This window comes from Solanum pennellii, chromosome 11 (assembly GCF_001406875.1).
Source record: "Solanum pennellii chromosome 11, SPENNV200".
Classification (NCBI taxonomy): Eukaryota; Viridiplantae; Streptophyta; class Magnoliopsida; order Solanales; family Solanaceae; genus Solanum; species Solanum pennellii.
This window is the reverse complement of record NC_028647.1, coordinates 57293166-57315719: the sequence shown is the minus strand read 5'-3', so window position 1 is coordinate 57315719 and position 22554 is coordinate 57293166. Positions and strand designations below refer to the sequence as shown.

General features: G+C 33.0%; 1 protein-coding gene and 1 pseudogene across 1 annotated transcript; both read left to right on the top strand.

The window, feature by feature from the left end:
* Positions 1-337: 337 nt before the first annotated feature.
* Positions 338-4849, top strand: LOC107003510. Its single transcript, XM_015201854.1, has 11 exons — positions 338-853; positions 1228-1430; positions 1497-1694; positions 1886-1957; positions 2243-2338; positions 2446-2525; positions 2674-2749; positions 2841-3051; positions 3368-3564; positions 3731-3929; positions 4052-4849. The coding sequence occupies exons 1-11, from the start codon at positions 340-342 to the stop codon at positions 4795-4797; spliced, it is 2592 nt and encodes an 863-aa protein (XP_015057340.1). The 5' UTR covers positions 338-339; the 3' UTR covers positions 4798-4849.
* An 8364-nt stretch (positions 4850-13213) lies between these two features.
* Positions 13214-13830, top strand: LOC107003971 (annotated as a pseudogene).
* The last annotated feature ends 8724 nt before the right edge of the window (positions 13831-22554 follow it).

The following is a 22554-nucleotide window of genomic DNA, read 5'->3' as shown; positions in this document are numbered from 1 at the left end:
GGTGTGAACATTTGATTTTTAGTTACATCATAATTAAACCATTTTTAGCTTTTAAAATTTTCAAGTACTAGTTTAGAAATGGAAGGCGCAACAATTATTTTTAGCTCTTATTGAATTACATTGAAGGTTACAATTTGAATTTTGTCTTTACAAGAGTTGTTTTTTAGCTCATTTTCAACAATGTTTGTTAATTTTCTTGTCTTTATTTTTTTTACCCTCCTCAACACTCTACACACTTCTTTCTGCTCTTGCTTTCACATGCAGGACTCTAGTATTTTTTTTTGTTATACTATAAATTGAGAGAGTTTCCACATATCTTTTCTTAGTGTTTTGATCAAGATGAAATCTTTAGTGTTGTTAGGAGTGTTGGCTTCTTTTTCTATGTTATATGGTGGTGTTCATTGTAAGGAGTGTACAAACATTTATACTCCATTGTCATCACATACTTTTAGATATGAGTTATTGTCTTCAAAAAATGAAACTTTAAAACAAGAGATTTTTAGTCATTACCATTTGACTCCTACCGATGATTCGGCTTGGTTTAACTTGCTTCCTAGGAAGGTGTTGAGGGAGGAAGAAGAGTTTGATTGGGCTATGACGTATCGGAAGATAAAGAATTCTGATGTTCTTGGAGAAGTTTATGGTTTGTTAAATGAGGTTTCACTCCATGATGTGAGATTGGAACCAAATTCAATGTATGGAGTTGCTCAGCAAACTAATTTGGAATACTTGTTAATGCTTGATGTCGATAGATTGGTTTGGAGTTTTAGGAAAACAGCTGGTGTGGAGACTCGTGGTAAGCCATATGGAGGTTGGGAGAAACCAGAGATCGAGGTTCGAGGGCATTTTGTTGGTTAGTTCTACTTTCTATCTTTCATCATTTGATTTACGGATGAATTTTGTTTGTTCGCGATACTTTTAATTTGCTTGTTGAAATTTTTGGACAGTGATGTTTCGTTGTTACATTAACTGTTACGAACTCTTAAGTGAGAACTTCTGAACAAATTGATTTTTACCGTTTGCTGTTTGATGCATGTATATGTAATATGTTGTTGTATACGTTAAGTACTTCATGAATATGAGTTATTGTGGCCACTTTCACGACCTCACATGATTCAAGAGTCAAACTTTATGAGTTTTTGAATGTTACTTTGAGAGACAACGACTTGTATATTCAGTTTTATGCAAACTCGTATCGTTTAGCTGACAGTTTGTTGTAACTTGAAGGTCATTATCTTAGTGCCACAGCACAGATGTGGGCTAGCACCTACAATGAAAGTCTCGGAGAGAAAATGTATGCCGTTGTTTCTGCACTAAATGAATGCCAGGAAAAGATGGGTACAGGGTATCTTTCTGCCTTCCCATCAGAGCAATTTGATCGCGTTGAAGCTATACAACCAGTCTGGGCACCGTATTACACAATTCATAAGGTAGATGTTCAATTCTTGCTTCTTAACGCCATTTATGCTCTGCTTAACCAAATTGGACTTTGACAGATAATGGCAGGTCTTTTGGATCAGTATACGTTAGCTGGAAATCCTAAAGCTTTGAATATGACTACATGGATGGTTGATTACTTCTACGATCGTGTGCAAAATGTGATCACCAAGTATACCATTCAAAGGCATTGGGATTCGTTAAATGAAGAATTTGGTGGCATGAATGATGTTCTTTATAGGCTGTACAGAATAACGGTATAGTCTAACCTTCCCTGTCCTAATATCTAAAACTTAACCAATCTGATTTTGAAAATTTCACCTTTCCTTAGCACAATGTTTAGTCATTAGTCGCCTCACGTTTTACTGGAGCAATAATATGCATATATCGTACTCTTTGTTATAATCTGAATAATCCTACTTTTATCGTCCTCTAAATGCTGTTGCAGGGTAATTCAAAGCACTTAACGTTGGCTCACCTCTTCGACAAACCATGCTTTTTAGGGCGCTTAGCTGTTAAGGTATAAATATCTGTTCTCCACATTCTCACATTGTAACATACTAAATATCGACTGGTATCTATTACCATTAGTTGCTATAATTCAGCTAATTACTGTGTTGACTATAAAACGAAGTACCTCATTCGCACAAATATGAGGACAAACCAAGTTACTTACTGGGAAAGTCATTTCTGTTTTTCTTTTGGTTTAGGCTGATCATATATCATCCATGATTACAATATATAGTTGTGTGTGTAATGAACGTTAACTTCATTGCTAATATATTTTCCCCATCTCTTCTGTTAGGCTGATGACCTATCGAATTTTCATGCAAATACGCACATTCCAATTGTTATTGGATCACAACTGCGCTATGAGGTTACTGGTGATCCAATTTCGAAGGTAAATGTTTTTGATTTTGGAAAACCATCTTTTCAGGAATACGTTCTGCAGTCCTGGTGTTTCCACTGGTTTACATGGGGGTAAATACACCATTTCTTTTTCTTTAGGAAATTGGGATGAACTTTATGGATATTGTCAATTCTTCCCACGTCTACGCAACTGGAGGGACATCAGCCGATGAATTCTGGTAGTACAGTCTAAAAAATCTAACGGAGATGAATAGTTTTATTTATTTGTTTATTAAGCATAGTATGCACAAAGTTAATTCCTTTGTTAGGTTTACTTGATTTAAAGTTCTTTGTATCTCCCCTTCTCTTTGATACCAACCTGAGCAGGTCAGATCCGAAGAGGTTAGCTAGCAAGCTAAGCACAGAGACCGGAGAATCGTGTACTACCTTTAATATGCTAAAGGTGGTGTGCTCATTGATTTTTTCGTGTTGTTTCCTATTTTGCTCCTAGTGCCTTGTGTGTTTATTTATGCACAAACGTGAATCATTTGTAGGTTTCCCGCCACTTATTCAGATGGACGAAACATATAGCATATGCTGATTATTATGAACGCGCATTAACAAATGGTGTGCTCAGTATTCAAAGGGGGAGAGATGCTGGAGTGATGATATATATGCTTCCACTTCAACCGGGTGCTTCCAAAGCTCAGACCTACCATGGATGGGGATCGCCGTTTAATGACTTTTGGTGTTGCTATGGAACAGGTGTTGGAATAAATACACTCTGCTCTTACACCCTTCTGTTTTTGTTTTTACGATAGTCGTGGTGTCCATACTAGTGTAAGGACACCTCGATAATTCTACGGGTACCTCCCACCAGTATAAGTACAAGGTAACTCTGTCGAGTAAAGATTGGATGTACGGGACCCTACTTTTCTTGCAAAGAGCAATCTTCTCTATACCCCTGGCACAGCAAATACATTTATATGTGCAACAAAATTTTGTGATTTTCTGAGTTTACCACCAAAGATGTATAGCTTAAAAAAAATGGATTGAATTTACGTTGTATTTTCCTCTATAGGGATTGAATCATTCTCCAAATTGGGAGATTCTATTTATTTCGAAGAGAAAGGGAATTCTCCTGGGCTTTACATCATCCAGTATATATCTAGCACTCTTGATTGGAACTCTGGGCAAGTTGTGGTGAGTGAGAGCGTAGACCCTGTTGTTTCGTGGGACAATCGCCTTCTAGTGACAATAACGGTGTCATCAAAGGGGGTACGCATTCTAATTTACTTTGTTCATTTGTTGGAACTTATTGATAGAATGCACTTCTCCTCCCATTTCTCCGAGCCTCAAAATGACATTTTTGACTTTAGCCCACTGATATGCTTAAGTCGCCCCTGATTTGAACATAACTTGTTGTGATAAATAATTCTTTCAGAATGAAACTAGTGCACCATCTACATTAAATCTGAGGATACCAAGTTGGACTGATTCAAGTAGCGTAAAAGCATCCTTGAACGGGGAGAATTTATCTCTACCTCCACCAGGTAACTTCCTATCGATCACCAAGGGTTGGGGCTCAGGTGAAAAAATCAACATGGAGCTTCCTATGAATCTTCGAACAGAGGCTATTAAAGGTGATAATTAAGATTTTTCTTTGTCCGCTCAATGTTACTACGTCTCTATTCAAAATAATAATAATAATAATAATGGATCATACACTATAGTTACTAACACACTCTTGTAAATGGTGCTTTAGATGACCGTCTAGAATATGCATCGATACAGGCAATTCTTTATGGTCCATACCTTCTCGCGGGCCATTCTACTGGCGATTGGGATATTGAAAGAAAATCCACTTCTCTCTCAGATTTGATAACTCCAGTTCCATGGGAGTATAATTCTTATCTTATATCTCTAACACAAGAATCTAGTAATGTAACATTTGTCATAACAAGCACGAATCGCTCTATTCAAATGGAGAAGTACCCTAAAACTGGAACAGATTCTGCTGTCAGCGCTACCTTCAGAATCATCTCAAATGACAAACAATCTGTCAAGCTTTCAAAACCAAAAGATTTTATCGGACTACTAGTCATGTTAGAGCCCTTTGATTTCCCTGGAATGTTCATAACTCGTCTAGGAAATGGCACAAGTCTCGGGATCAGACAGTCCTCGGATGACATTGGGTCGTTGCTCCGCTTGGTTGCAGGATTAGATGGGAAGGATGGGACAGTTTCGTTAGAATCTGATGATAAAAGGGGTTGCTTCATGTATAGTGGTGTGGACTACAAAGATGTGTCAGTTGTCAAGCTTAACTGCAATTCGAAGTCGTCCTTGGATGCTGATTTCAAACAGGCAGCAAGTTTCATGTTAGGAAATGGAATTACTCAGTATCACCCTATCAGCTTTGTGGCAAAAGGTGCTAAGAGAAACTTTCTTTTGGCACCCTTACTGAGCTTCAAAGATGAATCTTATACTGTGTATTTCAACATTCAATCATAGTGGTTTCAATAATAATAATAACGCTAATTAACTGGTTGTTTGGTTGATTTTACTAACGAAATTCCCAACATATAAGTTTTCGCTTAAGTTATGCTTAAGTTATACAATGTTTGGTAGTTCAAGAAAAAATTATCCCCGCGATTGGTTGGTCTGAGTAAACTCTGCATGGTACTAAATGTTGTACAGAGTTAATTTGTAAAGATAAGATACCATAAGGGATGGTCTTAAATTTTTGCCCTTCATATTGACGATCATTAACTTTTTTCCTTCAATAATTTTAATCATAATAAATTGACCAAAATACCCTCCTAATTCTTCCATATGTTCGGCAAACTAGTAGTGTAGATGAGATTAGTGTCTGAGAAAATATATATATGCAAGCTATGTCGAGATATTAAGGAGTCCATAGGGCTTTACAGAATTCAATTCGGGTAAGTAGAACTCTCAAAATTAATTAGAAGAGATGTAACGATCTGAGCCTACACCCTGGACGTGACCGACACTCGAGAACTATTATTGGCCCTCAAGCGAACTCTCATCCTGGCTGACTACAAGCGGAAGAATAACTCAAGCATACATACACATCGAATTGAAAAAAAAAACATTTAAAAACTGTCTATTCATGAAGTCTCTACTATACAAAAATGAATCTTAGGGCCCGTTTGGCCATAGATTTTACAAGTAAAACTTGGGAAAGAATTTGGCAAATTTTGTTTGTCCATACACTTTTTCATTATTTGGCAAATTTTTTTGGCAAATATTCCAAATTTCCAAATACTAGTTTTTTCTAGTATTTGGGAAAATTTCATTATTTGGAAAGTTTTAGAAATTCAATTTTTACACCTAACTTATATATTTTACAAAAATAATCGATTTATTAACACCAACCAATTCAATTAGTTCCCCATCTGCCAACTAACTCAATTAATACACTTTTCTATTATATAGAGCATATACGTATATGGACTTTTATATCCAAAAAATTAGTTGAACAACCACAGTAAAAGCTCTGTGACAGTCCTCTGTGGAGAAACAAACTGAAGATTATTTGTAAAAATCTACATATTTTTTCTTATAGTGAATTTCGTTTACATTGAACTTGCTTGAATTGATTTGTATGAATATGTTCTCTTGTCTAGGTTTAAGAGTTACGAATGATAAGAATCTTTTCTCCTTGTGTTTTATTTTTTCATTAGACTGGCGCAACTAATTTTTCGGGCTTGTTTGTTAAGTTTTGTAATGCCCATTATTCTTGAAGTTGGTTTTGAGATTTCCGACGAGAACTCTATGACTTCAACTTTTCCGGTTAACAGGGTAATATACTTTCAATCGTATTCGTACATTTTTCATTTTTAGTAAAGACATGCTTTCAGATTTTGTGCACTCCAAAAAAAATAAAGTTATGAATATGATGTGTTGTCATGTTGATGTTGTATTGTAGAAACGTAAAAAAAAATGAATAAATCACGTGGTTCAGCGGTTGATAAATGGACTAATGAAGAAACATCAAGTCCTTATAAGTGTCTTGCATGATGATGCGAGGATGTCCGGATTTAAAGGTTATGCCATCAGTGGTCCACGATTAATAGAAGTTAGGAATGACTTTTTTGAGAAAATTGGAAATCGAGATTTCTATTTTGCTATGTAAGACAAATTTATGGTTAGTTTTGATAATTTTAAAAACTTATAGGTATAATTCATATTTCTAAAAAAATGAAATATGTTTCACAAATTCTATGGCCAAACACATGGTGAAATTTCACCCAAATTTTCATCCAAATAATATTTACCAAAAATATTTGAATATTTATGGCCAAACGCTAGCTTAGCCCTTAGGACACTAACATACATATCAAATTGAAAAAAACATTTAAAAATTGTCTATTCATGAAGTCTCTACTATACAAAGATGAGTCTTAGGACACTAAGCTATACTTATAAGCAATAAAGAATCATCTAAACAATATGACCCTTTACCCATGTTGCCATACAAGGTTTATGAGTCTTTTGAGTCGTCTGAATTCGTCATCCGTTGTTCAATACTACTCTCAATGATATATACTCATGCTCTTATGTTTAAAAACATAGCTGTTCCTCTGATTTGAGATAATTGCTCAAACTAACCTCTTAAAAGAGGTAACTTCTCTTGAAATATCTTCTGAACTCATAACTCATTTAGAAATCAAAGTTTCTCTTTTATCAATGTAAAAACAGATACCTTTGGGAATACTTAGTTCCCTTATACTTTTACTCAATTCATACTTGAAAACTCTTTCTAAAAAATGTATCAAAATTATATTGTGATATAATCATTCAGGAGCGGCTTAAGCATATTAGTCGCCTAAAGCAAAAATTAAATGGGGCCTTAAACTTGAAGTGTTAAGAATTTATATATTATTGATTTCTTCTACTTTTCAATTGATAATATAATCATTTTTATTTTAAATTATTTTTCATGTGATATAGTACTCCAAATATGTCAATTTTCTTCTAATAATTCATTCATTTTCATGAAAAATTTACTTTTTCTACAAATAGTATTTAATATTTGTTAAAAAATAATAACTTATAGCCTATTACTATTAAAATGAGACCCTTTAAATTTGGGGGCCTAAGGCACATGTCTTTCTTTTAACACAGTCGAGCCACCCCTGTAATCATTGATGACTCGAGATGTCATACTGCATAAACATTGATTGTATATCTAGATACCATGTTGCTTAAACATTGATAACATACTCTATTGTCATACTAATCATATTTTAAAAACTCATTTCTCAATACTCATTTTTACTTCCTTAAACTTATTTTAAAACTCAAGTGTTGACTTTAAAATGCTTCTCCAGATTTATAACTCAAGTCATAGGGTTCATGGAATCATCGACATAAACAACTCAACTCAAGAATTTTAATAGTAATATGGAAACTCAATACTCAAAACTCAAGAAATCAGAACTCAAAGATACTACTCATCTGAGTGAAATTTCAATTGATAGAGATGGCGAGAGGAGGATGAATTCTTAGAAGGATTGGTTAATAGGAGTCCATGGATTGGCTATAGTACAAGGCTTGATTGTAATGTTGTTACATGTGGATGAGTAAATGATGCATTAGATACTTCTTGACTATGACTAAAAATTTTGTTGATTAATGTAGTGGTAAGGAGTAATATTCTTGGAGTGAGATTTCCAATAGAGACATAAAATCTGAATCTTGTGGTTTAGATTAATATAAATATCTCATGTTTATCATCTTGTGATTTAGAGATCAGGCTTTAACATAGTAATGGCAGACAGTTTGCTAGCAGTTGTATTGCTTAGGCAAAATAGTCATATTCTTACTTTATGCCCAAATTCCTTTGTTTCGTGTAAGATAACTTCAGATAGAGTGTGACTAGATTTGAGTATTCTTAAGATGAGTTGATATTGGGTTCTTGAATTCTGGTTTCTCTTTAAAATTTATTCCTAATTAATGAATACTATATGTTATGCATTGATATTCTTGAGTTGGTTCTTTCATGTCTATATTTCAGCATGAATCATTTTTCTTGATATTAGTAGCATCATTGAGTTCTGAGTTCTTGAGTTTTGAGTATTGAATTTTCTACATTATTATTGAGATCCTTGCGTTGATTCATTCATGTTTATATTTAACCACGAACCCCTATTGTTGAATATTCATTGAATTCTTTTTGAAAATCTTTTAAACAATCATCATTGTTTAAACTGAGTTTTAAGGAAGTAAAGAGCAGTTTGGGAAAAAAGTACAAGAAAACTAAGTATTCCTCAAATATTTCATTTTTACATGAAAAAAGAGTACAGTTTTTTTAAGAAAAGTCAAAAGAGGTATAAGAAAGATTAAGTTTACCTCTTTAAAGATGCCCCTTTAGAGTAATTATCTCAACTCATAATGTATTTTTACATTGAGCAAAGAAAAATCTTATTTTCTTAATGAGCAATGAGTTTCTGAGATATTTATGAACAACTACCTCTTCTCGTAGAATAGTTTGAGAAATTACCTCAAACCAAAGAAAGAATATGCTTTTGTTCATTCGAGAAAAAGTATATATTATTGGGAGTAGTATTGAACATCGATATGAGGAAGAGTTTAGACAACTCACAACCCCCATAAACTATGTCTTGCCAACATGGGTACATGATCATACTTTTTAGATAGATCCTTAGTGTCTTCGGACAGATCTTAGTAGATTCACGTAGTTAATAGGTTTTATATACTGGAAGGATATAGGACAGTTGTCGCATAGTGGACAATACAGTTTATCATCACATAGCTCATAGTGATGATTGACAGTTAGAGAATTCTCCAATAGAGTTAAAGTGTATTATAATATATCACTTATTATTTGAATTCAAAGATGAGTGAGTATTTTGTAAATTTTTAATGATTTCACTCATTTATTTCTTTACATTAAGTTGAGTATATATTTATCTCTATTGTAGTCCTTCATCCAGTTATTTGTTATTCGACTATATTACATATTCGTACATTCAAATGTTGTCATTCGACCTATATCATTCATGATGCATACATAAGTGTTCAAGATTACTAACGGGCGTTTCGTTGAGATCAATTTACACTTCAGGTAGCTTTTGATATACCTCATTTTATTTCAGAGGACTTAACAACGTTTACTTTCTAGTTAGTAGTTTTGAGATTTTGTGGATCTGGTCCCAATATCCTTCTTAAATAATTGAGGCTTCATATATAGACATAGTCAATGTGTCTCTAAGTATTTACTTTCTTTTGAGTTTTTTCTTACAAATTTTAATTATTGTTCTTGAGTAATTTCCAGACTTCATGAGTTGGGTATTTGAGTTTAACATATTTAATTCTATGCTCTTTACTGCTTGAGTTGATTTTTCGCTTGTAGTCAATCGGGAGAGCGTTCGCTTGGGGACCGATAATGATTCTCGATTTTCGATCATGTCTAGATTGTAGGCTTGACGATAAAACTCATTGATGAAGCCTTACATACCTTGAGGTAAAAGCAGACTTGAAGCTTGAACCCTTAGATTTCTCCCTTGAAGCTTGAGAGTCTTTGAAGGGGATGTTTTGGATGAGATTTGGAGATTTAAAAGAATGAGAGAGTTGAGTTAGTTCGACGAATAGAATAGTAGTTATAGGACTTATAAATAGGGTAAACTGATGTAGTATATGCATTAGATTCATAGGAAAAAACATAATACCCTTAAAATAATTGTCGGATGGTTTTTACGGTTATGACATGGGATTTGTAAGAATTTCTATAGTCCATCCTGGTCAACTGCGGAACTAACTTCAGAAACCCAAAAAAATCAATTATTTTTCATGATACATTTATACTGTCTGTTAAATTTTTTATGGTTCAATATTTAACTAAGTCTGGAACCTTTCAACGAAATCCATTTACGACTCTTCAAAACTCTTATGACCTAGCATAGTTATTCGTAGGTTAAATTTCAGAAATTTAATTTTCCAAAACTCGACTCTAGGTCCTACGATTTCATTCCTCCACTCGTTGGAATTCCTACTAGTCGTAGGTTTGTCTGGTAGGCCACTGCTTTAGTGAATTATTATACTTTTTTTTCTTTCTCATCTTTCCAACTTCCTAGGTGTTACAACTTCATCCAAAGAATCCATAGTCAACAATTATCCGTAGCCACAATCCTAGAACAAGGGTTCTTAGGTAAATCACAAATTTAATGAGAATTATTTTCATGAAATAAGAAGAAAAAAAGCGAAATTTTTGTAAATGTCATTATTTTATTATTTACGAGGACTCACTGTCAATACTTTTATTATTTAGTAAAAATATCACAATTTTAGTTTATTATGTATATTTTAAATATATTTTCTAATTGTTTAAATTGAAAGAATACAAATATTTAAAACAGAAAGCAGAAATTAAGGGAAGAGAAAAAAAAACTAAAGATGGAAGTATTGCTTAAAACTCTCATCAGTTACAGAAAATAAAAAAAAATCAAAAAATCAACCGAACTCCCAAAATCTGATGAATTTTCTCAACTTTGGATTTTCAAGATTTCCATACAAATTCGACGAGATAATTGTTTATCTTATTATTTTTAGAATTATTTATAATTGATATAATTGTTAATCGTATTCTATTTTCGTATTTTTGAAATTGATATAGTACGAAAAAATAGAAAGTAGAATTGAATATATTTGTAAAGCATAGTATTCAGGTTTCGTATAATTTTAAACAAGTAGTCTGTTTCCGTCCGTTTTCTGTTCTCGTTCGTATTCTGTTTTGGTTGTAAATTGTATGAACTATTGATAACGTATGACCATCTGAATAGGTTGTATTCCTTAACGAAACAAATATGATCAATGTAATATATTTTTTAAGCGTTTGTTCTGAAATGGATACACAGTTTCAATATAAGGGACTTCTATGAAATATGAAGAATTACTATTGTGAATACATAATATTTATTACTATGATGAAGTTTAGTTCATAACATGATGATTGTTATGTATTCAGTAATATTTACTTGAATAAAGTTTTGTTCATAACATGATGCAAGTACAATTGTGAATATATATATTAGTTACTTAATCTGACTTTGTTAACAACTCTACTCCTGCTTTATTAATGACTTGAGAAGTTGTTTTTAGTGTGAATACAATAAGAATACATTGAATAAACACATTTGAATCCAAAATACAATAAGAATACACTAAATACAACTAATATGTATTTACTTTGGAAACATAAAAATAACATTACAATGTGTATATTTACTTTACGGATAGAAACAAGGCTCACACAAAATACAATTAGTATAAACACATCTGAATCCAAAATCACCCAAAATGAATTCACTAACAATAATCATATAACACAAATACAACAAATACATAAAAATTACAGAGCATACAACACAAATCCAACAAAAGTTCATTAATAAAATCTGAAATATCAAAGTCATGTAAAATGTATTCATAAATTATTGAATATCTACAAATGTGAAAAAATATAAAGAAATGGATAAAAAAATGATACATTATCAAAATTAACAAAAACTAACCCCAAAATACAACAATAAAATAACAATTGAATATAAAATACAAACTAATAAATATTGCATAGTGTACATAACAAGAAATTTACAAATATGTTCAATACACACTGTTGAACAAATTGTTCTTTAACTTCAACTCAACATGCAAAAATATTTAAATACCTCTTCATCAACAATTTGGTCTTCCCCGTCATTTTCTTGTACCCTACGAGTTACGTTTTCAATATGAATTTGATGAAGACTTTGTTCTTATCGTCTCTCTTCCCTCATTTTAGAAGCAGATTTTACAATATCCGCTATTTCTTGAGTAATGCATAGATTAAATGATGGAAAATCACTAGAAATCATTTTACTAATATGAATAGTGTCTCTTAGAATCATCCATTGAAGAGTGTTTTATAGTTCTAAACGAGAATTACCCTACTTTCACCAATGATTTAAACAACATTAAAATCAGAAAATAAATCTACAAAAAAAGAAGATAACGATGAAAATACCTTAATTAGAGGAACTTGTGTGAATTCAGATTCAGAAGATAAAAAAACAACATTTTCGTAGAAGATAATAAGAGAATTGGGGTTGAAGAGAAGAAAGATTTGAAGGTTGAATAAGAATATGAACAGAAAGATATGGAGAGAGAGAATTTTATCTTTTTTACTTATGGAATAAATATGGAAGAGAGATATGAGGAAAATTTGCAGATTTTAATTTTTTTCAGAATAAAAATAATTTGAAAAAAGTGAACTATGAATATACATGGGAATGTAAATAAATTATTTTTTAGGAGATAAAATAGGGTTTTAATTAGGATACATATTCTTTTTGAAAATAATAACATTTTTGACATTTTAACTAATATTTTCAAAGTAGTGAGGTTTTTGCTAATTAAGTTGTTGATTTTGACTAGTTTGTTAATTTTTCCAAAAAAAAAATCTTAAGAGTATGATTGTGTCCTAATAAGTATTCTTATAGACTATTAAGAGATGTAGAAAACATCACATTAAATAATTAAGTCCAAAACAAATGGGGAAACCCAAAACTCAAAGGTATGGGGTTTCACGAGAACAGTTCTAACGCCTCAACAATTCGCTGCTCTTGCTTTGAGAAAACTATCAAAATAGTCCTTAATGTATGTAGTTAAATTGATTTGGTCCCTCATATATGCAGCTTATGAAAAAAGTCCTTTATCTATGCTAAAAACTTATCAATTTAGCCTTTCATCCTAAAATCCTAACGACATAAAAAAAAATCTGTCAAATTAAACAGACATGTGCAACTCACGTGACATTGATCAAATTGAAAAGATGATTGATCGATCAAAGGAGAAGAATCGCCAAAAACAATAAGAAGACTCCATCCCCAAAGCTTAGAAAATGGGAAACGCCGAGAAATTGATGAATAAGATCATAGAGCTCAAGTTCACATGGAAAAGCCTCCATCGCCACTACAAGAAAATTGTGAATTACATGGAGATTTTTTTGGGAAAGTATAAAAAATTGTTTCCTGCGAATTTTCATACTAATTCCTTCCCATGTAATTCACAGTTTTTTTGTAGTGGCCAAGCCTGAAAATGCTAGATGGACGAAAAAGTCTGAGAAACTCAAGGTGAAGAAGGATATTGATAAAGGTAACATGGACGGCATTAGAATTTACGTCGAGAACGCCATCCGCAAGCGCAACAAACAGATGAACTATCAACACATGGGAATCTACAGAAAATGTCGGAGACGATGGATTCATTTGAGCGTTAGTTTGTGAATATGGAGGTTCAAGCTGAATTCAGGGAGAGTTCTATGGCTGGAAGTACTTCCTTATCGACTCTAAAGGATCAGGTCGGTAGCCTATGCAACAGGTGGCTGATGACTATGGACTCGAGGTGTCCGTGGGGCTTCCACAAGCAGCCGACCATGCTATATCTTCTAAGGATGAGGAGAAGGTCAGTAAGGAAGAACTGTCCAGGCGTTTTGCTGAGCTCAAGTCCCATGGGTAACTGAGAAAATAGAGGTTTTGTTTAATATTTTTGTATGTCGAGTGAGTTGCACAGATCTGTTTAATTTGACATAATTTTTTTTTGTGTCATTAGGATTTTAGGGTGAAAACTTAATTAATAAGTTTTTAATATAGATAAAGAATTTTTCTATATGTTTCATATATGAGACCATATCAATATATATATATATTAAGGAGTATTTTGATCATTTCTCCTCTTGCTTTCACTTGCTGCTGTGTGGCAGTGTGGCAAGTTTTTTTATTTTATTTGCTGTAACTTTGTAACAAAGTAATGAAGAAGAAGATAGAGATATCAAAGTAACGAAGAAGAAGATGGAGAGAGTAATTTGTGGAAGCTTTTCTCCATTGATTCAATTCAATACACATGTACAAGAATCTGTTTATATAGACCCACTAAGTGAAAAGTTAAGTTGCTAGTTAAGATTCTAACTAACTAACTTGAATCATATTAGAGTAACTAATTATTTACCCAACTATTAATTAATTGAACAAAGAGAAAAATATCTTCACATTGTTGTTGTGCATTTTGTCAATTCCTCAACATCCCCCCTCAAGCTAGGAGCCATGAAGATGTTCTTCATGCCTAGCTTGGATACCAAATAAGTATGCTGAGGAACCCCAAGACCTTTAGTGAAAATGTCAGCTTGTTGTTCATTGGTAGAAATATGGATCAATTTCACTAGGCCGAGCTGGACTTTTTCGCGGATAAAATGACAATCAATGTCAATATGCTTTGTACGCTCATGGAAAACAGGATTCATAGCAATTTGTATAGCTGATTTACTGTCACAAAACATAGACATAGGGCCAGGAAAAATGACGCCAAATTCCTTGAGTAAACCAGTAAGCCAGACTACTTCAGGTACGGTAGAAGCTAGGCTTCTATATTCAGCCTCAGCTGAACTTCTAGATATGGTAGATTGTTTCTTCGATTTCCACGAGATAGGAGAATCACCAAGCTTTATTAAGAAACCAGTAACTGACTTTCTTGTGTCGATACAAGCTGCCCAATCAGCATCACAATAGGTAGTGAGACAAGAAGAAGCATGAGCTGACATAAACACACCCAGACCTGGAGACTGTTTGACGTATTTGATAACCCTTGTTGCAGCAACCATGTGAGAGACTTTAGGAGAATGCATATACTGACTAAGACATTGTACTGCAAAGGCAATGTCTGGTCGAGTAATAGTCAAGTAAAGAAGTCTGCCTATTAATCGTTGATATTCACCTGGATCACTTAACAAATGATCTGTATCATCCTGCATATGTTGATCAAACTCAAAAGAGGTGAGCTTCTTATTGACTTCCAATGGTGTTTGAAATGGTTTAGCACCAGTGAAACCTAAGTCACTAATAAGTTCAACAGCATATTTCCGTTGATGCATTAAAATTCCATCTTTGTTTCTGGAAAATTCAATGCCAAGAAAATATTTCAAATCTCCCAAGTCCTTGATCTTGAAACTGAGTTGTAAATGATCTTTAGTTGCTTGTATTAAATCTCCATCACTTCCTGTGATCAACAAATCATCAACATAGACTAAAACAATGACAATGTGAGGGCCAGACTTCTTAGTGAACAGAGAATAGTCGAACTGACTCTGAATGAATCCTGAACTGGTCAAGGCAGTGGTTAACTTGATATTCCATTGTCGAGATGCCTGTTTGAGGCCATATAGTGACTTTGACAATTTGCAAACTTGATGTCTGTTATCACCGGAAAAACCTAAAGGCAGGTCCATGTATACCTCTTCATGTAAGTCCCCGTGTAAGAAAGCATTACAGACATCCATTTGATGAATATCCCACCTTTGCATAGCAGCAATAGCAATCACTGTCCTCACCGTCACCATTTTCACCACTGGTGAAAAAGTTTCTTGATAGTCAAGCCCTTCTTTTTTATTGTAACCTTTGGCAACTAGTCGAGCTTTGAATCTTTCCACTTCTCCGGTAGATTTATATTTGATCTTATAGACCCATTTACAACCAATAGCCTTCTTGCCCGGAGGAAGATCAACAACAATCCAAGTGGAATTTTCCTCTAAAGCTTTTATCTCAGACTGCATTGCCTCTATCCATCTAGTATCCTTTGCAGCCTCCTTGAAAGATGTAGGTTCACTATCAGCAGACATTTGAGCAAGATAAGCCTGATACTTAGAACTCAATTTTGTGTACCCCAACACAGCAGAAAGAGGATAAATACAAGCATGAGCTCCTGATGATTTACTCACATAGTCTTGCATCCATGTGGGAGGTTTAGATTGTCTTGTAGACTTTCTTAGAGGTGCTGAATGAGAATTAGGAAGAGGCTCATCAGCATCATTTCCATGTAAAGAAGGGTCAGACTCATGTCTTTCAGTAGCTATAGCACTATCAACACCATTGTAAGAAGATGCAACTGCAGTATCTATTTCAATATGCTGGTCATCAGAAGGTAGTTCATGTGCTCCAATTGGAGTAATACAAATAGGAAGAAGCTGAGAATATTCATCAGAGGGTTTTGCAGCAGAACCAAACACAGGTGGAACTGAAGATGGTTGAGAAAAAGGAAAAATGTCCTCATAGAATATCACATCCCTACTGATGAAAATGGACTTAGTAACCAAATTATACAACTTATATCCTTTTTGATGAGCAGCGTAGCCTAGCATGATTGACTTGATAGCTCTAGGGGCAAACTTATCTTGTCTAGGCAATGCAGAGGCATAACAAAGACATCCAATTACCCTCATGTGAGCTAGATAAGGATCACGACCATGAAGCATCTCAAAAGGTGATCGATTTTGTAGCACTGATGAAGGTATTCTATTAATGACATAAACAGCTGCTTCAATACAATGACCCCAAAAATTCAATGGTAAACATGACTGAAATCGGATTGCTCTAGCCGTTTCTAATATATGTTTATGCTTCCTTTCCACCACTCCATTCTGCTGAGGAGTATAAGGGCAGGAGCTTTGATGAATAATACCATTTTGTTGGAATAAATTGGAACAAGATTGGTTAAAGCACTCTGAACCATACTTAATTCTTTTCCCAAATTGAGTGGCAACCATATTAATAAAAGTTTTAAGAATGGTAGAAACATTAGACTTCAATCGAAGCAAAAAAATCCAAGTCCATCTAGTGTGATCATCAACCAAAGTGAGAAAGTATTTCATACCATTGTGAGTTTCAACATGATAAGGTCCCCATACATCCAAATGAATCAATGAAAAACATCTGCAGTACTACTACTACTAACAGGAAAAGGCAACCTTGTTTGTCTAGATAAGGGACAAACATCACAATGATGTAACTGAAACGAGGTGATATTATGAAAAATAGGAATTCTTCTTAAAACTGCCATGGGAACATGTCCTAGCCTTCTATGCCATAGATCAGGAAGTGGTCTAGATACATTCATGGTTCCCTTCAGTCGTGGAATGATCATTGTTTCTTGTGTTCAGTATGTAAAGTCCATCTTGCTCCCTACCAGTCACCTTCACTCTCCCAGTGCAAAGATCCTGAAACACACAGTATTCAGGGTAGAACTTAGCACAACAGTTCATATCTTTTGTCACTTTTGAAACTGACATCAGGTTGAACTTAAAAGTAGGCACACAAAGGACATCTTTAAGAGAATCACCTCCTGATAGTGAATAATTTCCAGTGTGACTGATTTTAGCAGATTCTCCAGTAGGTAACTGTACACTCCCTGCACTACCTATTGTACCATCATCCACTAACAGATGTTTATTCCCAATTATATGATTAGATGCTCCAGAGTCTACTATCCAATTAGTGTATGAGTCCGTGAAGCACTTACATGTCATGTTGGATCTAGCCTCAGACGTTGAAGCTTTATCCCTCATCTGCTTCCATATAGCATATTCCTTGTATTGATCTTCAGAGATAGTCACCTGCCCTTCCTGCTGAACATTAACAAGGTTAGCTTGAACATTTTTCCCTTTAAATTTGTAATCAGCAGGATATCCTATCAGCTGGTAGCATTTCCTAGTTAAGTGTCCTGTCTTTCCACAATGATTACACTTCATTAATTTGAAACAATCTTCTCTTAAATGTCCTTTCATGTGACAAAAATCGCAAACAGAGTTCCAATTCTTCTTCTTAGATCCTGAGTTCTTTGAAGTAAAAAAAAAAACAGTTGATGCAGCTTCATATGAAGTGGATGTATTGATAGCATCTAATTTTTGACTTTCATCCTGCACAATTAAGGCATATGCCTGATTAACACTCAACATTTTCGATTTCAAGAGAATTTGGCTTCGAGCTTGATTGTAACTATCATTCAGCCCCATTAAGAATTGTAGCAGCCTTTGATATTGAAGCTGAGCAAGATACTCCTTTGATTTTTCACAATTACACGCAGGAGGAGGCATCATCGAATCATACTCATCCCATAGATCCTTGAGCTTACAATAGAAAACAGAGATTGGATGTGTCCCTTGTGTTAACGTGAAAATTTCCTTATGTAGCGCATACAACCTCGATCCATTGATCTTATTAAACCTTTCTTCAAGTTCCTTCCAGATCAGATGTGCATCTGATCGAAACAGAATACCACTTAGTAGATCGCGACTAACATTGCCCGTCAACCACGAGACAACAATAGCATTACAACGATCCCAAAGATGTTCAAAAGCAGATCCATATGTCGATCTAGTGATCGATCCGTCAACGAAACCCAATTTGTTTCTTCCTATAAGTGCGATCTTCATTGCTCGAGTCCACAACATGTAGTTATCCATTCCAACAAGTTGTATCCCTACCGTCAATGAACCTAATCCATCCGATGCACTCAAATACAAAGGGTGGTGATAATCGATAAGTGCTACAGATCCTGGTCTTGCCGCCGAATCTGTCGCTAAATTGATTCCATCTGCCATGGATGAAGTCGGCATCAATGGAGAAGAAGAATTGTTTGTTACAGATGTAAATTGAGCTCAAAACTGCTCTGATACCATAACAAAGTAATGAAGAAGAAGATAGAGAGAGTAATTTGTGGAAGCTTTTCTCCATTGATTCAATTCAATACACATGTACAAGAATCTGTTTATATAGACCCACTAAGTGAAGAGTTAAGTTGCTAGTTAAGATTCTAACTAACTTGAATTATAACAGACTAACTAATTATTACCCAACTATTAATTAATTGAACAAAGAGAAAAATATCTTCACATTGTTGTTGTGCATAATATCTTCACATTGTTGTTGTGCATTTTGTCAATTCCTCAACACTTTTAAACTCAAAGATGGTCAAGTAGAACCCCATGAGGCCTTGAATAAGTTGAGAAGGTATAATATATAAAAGTTATTTTTTCATTGACTCCACTTAAAAAAAATGAATTTTTTTTATGTAAAGTCTTTTGAAAACTATTCCAACAAGTCAATACTCAACCGATTTCGTTAGAAATTATTTTTTTCTCTAGTTGTATGATAAATTAAATTTGCCATTATTTTAATAACATTTGTATCTATTAATATTAAATAGTTTTTTATTGCTTATGGAATCATGACTTTGATTGTAGAAGAATGTCAAATCGATTGTCAAAGGTCAAAGATTAAAACCTTTTAATAGAATATTTTCTTGATTCGTTATTTAATTTTTTTATCTTGGTTGATTTTGTTGAAACTTAACGATATGTACAAATCTTTTTTAGATAATTCTAGCATTTTTAAAAATAATAAAATAAATAAATCACAATAATAGATGAAACATATTAATTGATAGTCAAATTTATTAATATATAATTATATTTTATGAGTTATCTAAATCTAATTTTTTGAATAATTGCTTCTAGGACATTGGACTTAAATCAGGTACAATGACACGAGTTAATTTATTACATACACTTTCATATTTAATGTTTAATTTGAGGTCATAGTTTGAATTCACAATTCTAAGATTTCAAAAAAAAAAAAAAGTAAAACAGAAAAAGAATAAATCTTATCTAAAATAATGTTGTTTCAAACCTCATTTGTTAAATGAGAAATTAAGTGAATATATTTCCATCTTACAACATGTGATCATGCTTGGATAGAAATTAAATTATTGACTCAACCAAGCGTAAAAATTGTAACAACTAACGAATCTAATTTACGTGCTTATATAGAATAATATTTATGCAGGTTTTATATATAGATAGTAGGGGTGTACAAATCGAATTGAAAATTGAACCAAATCACAAATCGATTCAAATCGGAAAAAATCCGACTAATGGTTTGGCTTGACTTGGTTTGGTGTTGGAAAACGAACCCGACTATATTTGGGTTGGTTTGGTTTCAAATGAAAAAAAACAACCCGACATTATATATATAATTTTAAAATTTTATTTTACATATAAAAATATTTACTTTGATATAATTTCAAAATATATCTTATAATTTTTCATAGTTTTTATTTTTTAATATATTTTTTTCATGTTTGGAAGTTAGAATTCTTAATGGTTTAATAAAGATTATAGTCCATACATGTTGGTAATTATAATAAGTTTAAATAAAAATCAAATTAATACTAATGCAAAAAGAAAATCAATTCAACACTAAGAATGATACAATATTGAATATTTATTTTTAGTTTTTTACATAGATTTAAACAATTAAAATACATGATCTAATTTTACTTTCTTTTAATATTTAGTCATGTAACTAATACTTACTAAACTTATTTTGGCATGATTTATTACTTTAAATTATAATCAATTTCATTATGACTTATTAATATGCAATATTTGTTTTACGCGATTTCATTATGACTTATTAATGTGCAATATTTGTTTTACGCGATTTTATAATTATTTTTTGTTTGATATTTTGGTGTCATTAATCATATCATCTTTTTTGTTATTTTCTTGAGAAATAACTTGGTAGGAGTAAAGAAATATTTGAAATACATAAATTATATGTTTGTATGAATACTTTATTGGAAAAAAAAATGAAAACTCGAAAAAACACGAAGTTGAAAAACCCGAGTTTTAATGTTTTGGTTTGGTTTATAAGTTCAAAAATCCGACACAAATGGTTTGGTTTGATTTTTGAAAACTCCAAATCAACCCGATCATGTACACCCCTAATAGATAGTAGTATTCACGTGATAATTAAATTTTAAAAAATTATTGTGCAGTGATTAGTAATGATGAGATTATTATGTAAGCTAATAACATATGAACTTCTCATAATGTAATGTAGAAATACTTTGTATCGCAAATAAGATCTTGCATGCTTAAGTTGTTTTCATTTTTTTCCTTTATTGATTAAGTACCAAAAATTTCTTTATAATAGAGAGAATATGTTTTGTAGGATCAGGCAAACTCAATAGATTTGATTCAAACTTTTCTCCATCCAAGAAGGACAATATGTGAACATTCAACAAATATTATGACTAATTATTTTTCTTGGATTATTCCTTTCTTTAGGGGTGATAGAAGTTATGAATTTTCATTGTGCAATTTAAGTGTCTAGTTTTCATTGTTGAAATGATCGAAATAATGTTATATACTTGTTTTTTTATGAATGTCTTAATTCCTTATATTTAAAAATGAGTTTTAATTTAAATGAATTTTAGTATCTAGAATTTTCGGTATCATCTACTTAAGTTGACTTATATAATGATCCTTCAAGTCATATGATAGAACGTGATAGAATCGTTAATTCGTTTTGATGATAGACAAAAGCGCAAAGAACAAGTAGAAAATGTACGCAGCAAAAGAAGTCCGAGATCAACTAAAATAGAGTTATTTGTCAAAGTCAAAGTAATATATTAAAGGTACAAGTCAATACAAATAAGGAAAACCTTAAATATACTATTAAGGAAGAAAGTGGTGTATAATAAGGATTCTAATTTAAAAAGGAATCCTTGTTTAAACATAACTTTCTTACCTTATTAGTAGGGATTGTACAAGGCAAAAACTCTATAAGAAGCACACGAGGCAGAAAAGAACTACACGACTTCACGCAGAGAACAAGGGAGAATTATTCATCAAATTGAAGTCTTCAAGGTTGATAGGATTACTACGTTTAAAACATTCTTGAGTGAGAAGGTTTTATCGTGTAGAACTTCTTGTCTTGTTTTTGTTCTTAATTGTAATTTACAGTTTATTGTACAAAGGGTGGGTTTGGCTCTTTGTAGGGTTGAGTTTCAGTGAGGGTTGTAACAAAAGGTGGGTTTGGCCTTTTGGAGAGATCGATTGGAGTCAATCGAGGGAGTAGTAGAGATAAGACTTTTTGATTATTGAGTTGTAATCACAAAATCTTATAGTTGAATTAATAAAACGAGGTTTTTCCTTCCTTGAGTGAGGAAGGTTTTTAATTCAATAAGTGTTTGTGTCTCTATTCTGTCTTTACTTAAAAGCAACTTACACGAACCTGGTTCGTGGTCTGGGGTAAGGTTTCTTCAATTGGTATCAGAGCAGGTCTTTTCGTTAAAAGATTCACACCTTGAAAAGATTCAATGGCAGCACCACCTACCCCACAAGAGGGAGCTTCACAAACACGACCACCACTGTTTAATGGCAAATATTATGGATGGTGGAAAAATCGTATGATGGACCATCTTATTGGCGAAAACCCTGATCTGTGGGGAGTAATTCTAGATGGCCCAACCATACCTATGAAAACAGCAACTGATGGAATCACCAAAATCCCAAAGGAAAGAAAGGAATGGAATGTTGAAGACAAGCTTGCAATTCAAAACAATGCCAAA